We start from the raw sequence: 5000 nt of genomic DNA, 5'->3' as shown, positions 1-5000 counted from the left end.
TGTCTCTCTCACCTGAGCGTCCTGCTTGGCCATAGACATGTCCACATTCTCTCTCTCGTCTCGGTTCCCCTAAAGCAGAGACAAACAGAACCCACATTACCCATAATGCACTCCTCTCATTATCACAGTGTAACTGAGCGGAGTCTCACCTGGCAGAGAGAGACCAGCAGCCTGCGGAAGTGACCTGAGGTGTCATGGATGATGGCGTCCTCCAGAGCTTTGCCGTAATCTGGAGAGCACACACTCATTGTTAGTATCTTCAAACACGCACGCACACACACACACACACACGCACACACACACACACACACACGCACACACACACACTAAATCATCAGTATTATTACATTTACACAGTTCACGTGTCCTTTTAAAGTCAGTTCCGTCATGTGAAAGTTTAACACAGCTTCCTGTCATTTGCATGAGAAGTGTGTACATGTGTAGTTGTGTACATGTGTAGGTGTGTAGTTGTGTACATGTGTAGGTGTGTAGTTGTTTAGGTGTGTAGTTGTGTACATGTGTAGTTGTGTACATGTGTAGTTGTGTACATGTGTAGGTGTGTACATGTGTAGTTGTGTACATGTGTAGTTGTGTACATGTGTAGTTGTGTACATGTGTAGGTGTGTAGTTGTGTAGTTGTGTACATGTGTAGGTGTGTAGTTGTGTACATGTGTAGGTGTGTAGTTGTTTAGGTGTGTAGTTGTGTACATGTGTAGTTGTGTACATGTGTAGGTGTGTACATGTGTAGGTGTGTAGTTGTGTACATGTGTAGGTGTGTACATGTGTAGGTGTGTAGTTGTGTACATGTGTAGGTGTGTAGTTGTGTACATGTGTAGGTGTGTAGTTGTGTACATGTGTAGGTGTGTAGTTGTGTAGGTGTGTAGTTGTGTAGGTGTGTAGTTGTGTAGGTGTGTAGTTGTGTAGTTGTGTATGAGGACACGTACCTGCTTTATAAATACGGTTAATCTCCTGAATCTCACTGTTAGAGCGAGATGACAGAATCTCTATCAGACATGGCTCATCTGTCCCTGCACCCTGCACACACACACACACACACACACACACACACACACACACACACACACACACACACACACACACACACACACAGAAAGTAAAAACACATTTTAAAGCCCCATTAATGTCTCATCTGTAACAGTCTAATGTCTCAAACTGAACGAGACACAGAGTGCACAGTGTCGTCTCCACACAGCACCACAGGAGGTAGAACATCTCATGGCTTTACTGCTCCTCTCATGGACACTCACTGATATGGCGTCATGAAGCTCAGACGCATCAAACTGGCCCGGGCTCTTCAACATGGCCAACACCAGGTTCTCAAAGTTCCCCGATATCTCTGACTTTATATCGTGGACCAGATCCTGAAATAACACAGACAGAGAAGAAGACCGAGGTCACAAACACACCTGGATGTTAGTTAGTAAAACATGAACATGTGTGATGGGATTGAACCTAAAAACGAGTGTAACATCTGAACCCCTTCACTTAAGGTCCTGAGGATCAGACCAGGGACCGTGAGCTGTGAGGAGACGATATGTTTTTCTAGTCATACGCCGACGCTTGGTTACTGTTGTCACGTCTGTAGGTGACGCTGTAGGTAGAGACCTGAATCACCAGAGCTTTACTCATAAAGAGTCTAATGATCTCTGAGCTCCTCCTGTAGCTTACACATTTAAACTGTGGACCTTATCTTCAGAGTGATGTAGACATTCTCTCTAATAAGATGGTCACAAAAATAATCCATGGGGTAACTATGGACCATCAACTGTCCTTGTCCTCACACGTCCCTAATGTGACTCGCTTATATCGGTTCCTTCTCTACAACATCAGAAGGATTCGGCCATTTTTCCCCACACAGGCTGCTCAGGTACTTGTTCAGTCTCTTGTCATGTCGACACTGGACCACTGCAGTTCTCTCTATCAGCTCTACATATGAACACGTCCTCTATAAATGACCCAAAATGCAGCTGTGTGACTTGTCTTCAACCTGCATAAGTTCTCCACACCACCACACTGCTGTGTTCCTCCACTGGCTCCTGTAGCTGAACACATCAGAGTTAAACACTGATGCTGGCCTACAAAGTCACAACCAGACCATCTCCCTCTTACCCCAAAGCCCTCATCACTCCTCACACTGCACCTCACACCCTCAGATCTACAGCACTGCCCCACTGGTCCCACCATCTCTCAGGGTAAGAGGGAAGTTTACTACAAGACTCTTCTCTGTTCTACACCGAGGTGGTGGGATGAACTTCCCCTAGAGGTCCGGACAGCTGAGTCACTGGTTATCTTCATGCGCCGGTTAAAGACCTACTTATTCGTGGAACACTGCAACTAACACTTTCTCCATGATTGTTGTATGTGTGTAGTTTTATATATGTGTGTGTGTGAAAAATAAATAAATAAATAATTTGAATAGTGTTTTAGTCTCATGGTAACTTAAGTCACGTCTGGAGCTACAGACTCTGTGCACAGGTAAAGTGACAGTATCTACTGTAGTGATAAGAACATGGCTGTGACAGCATGATGAGGTTCCGGTCAAAACGTCTCCTTCTCTTCTTACCTTCCCATAAGTGGTCTTGTAAGCCTTAACCAGTGGCACACGCTGCCTATTGGAGCGATTCCCGAGCAACTCGATGATGGCGTTCTCATCAGTGCCTACAAAACAACGACAAAACAAACACTCAACGACCTAATACACAAACCTAACGAGCTAACGGAGTGTGATGTGATTCATGCTGTGCACACAGGAGTCGAGATTCTATGTTACGCTGTATGTTATGAGTCTGTAGCTGGAACTTTAAGGTTTCAATAGAGAGAACTGTTCAGATTCAGTGACTCAGAGAATCCTTTTATTTGTGTCGACTCTTCCAAGCAACTCTAGCAAAATAATCGTGAATGAATGAATCAAGTGTCTTGTCTAAATGACTCAGGTGAATCATTCTTATGCATCATGTATGAAAGGAGTCTCCTGTGTCAGCGCTGTGGATCTGTGTATCAGGTAAAGCTGGAACTTCTCAGTAACATGACATTTCTTTGGACTGTTGAGATTCCTAACGTTAGAAATAGCTTCTAATGGAATCCTTTCTTTAGGTGGAGAGTGCTGAAGGATGCGACAGGAAGAAAAAGTGTGACATCAACAACGTCACTGACTCACCGAAGCCCTTCATGGCTTTACGGAGAACCTCGACATCTCGGAGAGGATCAGCACCGGGGGCATCCTTTATAGTGCCACGAAATCCACGCTGTAATAAATAAATAAATAAATAAACACACAATAAAGCTAGTTGCTAATTTTCTCAGTACATAATGACTCCTATTCATTCTAATGCTCCAGATTGACAGAAGTGAGAGAATCTGACACGGCTGTAAGGAAGTGAAATGATGGAGGGATGGACAAATGAAAAGGATGAGAAAAGAACAAGATGATGGCACAAGTGAAAAGGATAACAAAGGGTGAGAAGGACAGGTTAACGGAGGTGAAAGGGATGGCAGAGGGATGAAAAGAGAAGATGCAACAACCAGGTGAACAGAGTGACTGAGAAAACAAAGAAAGGAGAAGCAGAGGAACGAACTGAATGACAGAAGGACAGGGAGATGGAGAAACGAGTGCACTGATGATGGAGAGTGTTCCTATTGGTGTTGTGATGATGTCATCTCTGACCAATCAAAAGCCAGGATTGTTTTATCTTACGTTAACTGCAGGCACTAGAGGTGCTCCTGGTCCTGCTGGTCCGACTGGTCCTGCAGGTCCAGCTGGAACTCCAGGTCCAGCTGGAACTCCAGGTCCTCCAAACCCAGGCATGCTGGGATATGAAGGGTTTGGGGCAGGGGTACCTCCAGGGTAATTTGGCATGGGTTGTTGTCCTGGTGCTGGACCTCCTGGATACCCCTGTGGCATCCCTCCTCCAGGCTGCACCCAAAACACACAAATATGAGATCTTCATTGTGTACATCAACAGCTACTTCATCAAAAACAAGAGTACTTACAGCTCCAAATCCAGGCTGACCGCCCCATCCACCTGTAACCACAACAAACCCATCATCATCATCATCATCACTAATGAAAAGAACTCATCAGCATTCCACACAACACAGCCCACATTTAACAATCTATACATCATCCTGAACCTTGACTGCTGTTTACCTTGGGGTACGCTGGGGTAAGCTCCAGGCTGGCCTGGGGGTTGGGGGTATCCGGGGTAGCCACCTCCCTGAGAAGGATAGCCTGGATAGCCACCCGGCTGCTGTGGAGGATATCCACCCCCTGCTGGGAAACCCCCAGCCTGAGGGGGGAACCCAGGATACCCACCCTGCTGCTGCTGGGGTGGGTAACCTCCACCACCCTGAGGGGGGTAACCAGGATATCCGGGGTAACTCATAATGACAAGCTCTGAGAGAGAGAGAGAGAGAGAGAGAGAGAGAGAGAGAGAGAGAGAGAGAGAGAGAGAGGCATTAGGCTGGTCATAATTATTACTGTCTCCATGAGGCACCAAAACGGGGCGGGGCATTTCAAGTGTACTAATCTCCGCCCACTTTAGACTCTAAGAATAGAGTGTGACAGAGAAGTCTGATTCTTTTTCTGATTGTCTGATGAAGGTCATGTTACTGTGTAACCATGACAACAAACAAATGCTAAGCTAATCTGGTGATTACGCTTCACTGTGACATTGCTGAAGAAAATAATATTTATATTTATGCCAAACTCAAGCAATTATATGAGAAAAAGTAAATAGAAATACAGCATTTGTGTTATATGTGAAGATAAAGGAATACGATTAAATATGCAGTTTGTATTACTAATGATGAGGAGAAGTGTGCAGAGCACCCCCATGTGGTCAAACACTGCAGTGCACATGTGAGCCACACCCAGTTTTCATATATATAAAGACTGAAAACCCACAGAAAGATATTTTACTTGACTTACAGTGTGTGTGTGTGTATGTGTGTGTGTGTGTGTGTGTGTGTGTGTGTGTGTG

General features: G+C 45.2%; 1 protein-coding gene across 1 annotated transcript in view; it reads right to left on the bottom strand.

The window, feature by feature from the left end:
- LOC113634813 (annexin A4-like) overlaps positions 1-5000 on the bottom strand; it is a 16346-nt gene that overhangs the window by 5209 nt on the left and 6137 nt on the right. The window contains exons 2-10 of the mRNA XM_027133984.2: positions 4169-4414; positions 4012-4043; positions 3716-3934; positions 3179-3266; positions 2585-2679; positions 1269-1382; positions 945-1035; positions 150-229; positions 13-69 (exon numbers count right to left, since the gene is read on the bottom strand). Of these exons, the coding sequence (XP_026989785.1) occupies positions 13-69; positions 150-229; positions 945-1035; positions 1269-1382; positions 2585-2679; positions 3179-3266; positions 3716-3934; positions 4012-4043; positions 4169-4403 (1011 nt within the window). The 5' untranslated portion in view covers positions 4404-4414. The remainder of the gene's footprint in view (positions 1-12; positions 70-149; positions 230-944; positions 1036-1268; positions 1383-2584; positions 2680-3178; positions 3267-3715; positions 3935-4011; positions 4044-4168; positions 4415-5000) is intronic.

Source organism: Tachysurus fulvidraco, chromosome 8 (genome assembly GCF_022655615.1).
Source record: "Tachysurus fulvidraco isolate hzauxx_2018 chromosome 8, HZAU_PFXX_2.0, whole genome shotgun sequence".
In the NCBI taxonomy this organism is placed as follows: Eukaryota; Metazoa; Chordata; class Actinopteri; order Siluriformes; family Bagridae; genus Tachysurus; species Tachysurus fulvidraco.
Note: the sequence above shows the minus strand (reverse complement) of the source record. Positions and strands in the feature narration are given on the sequence as shown.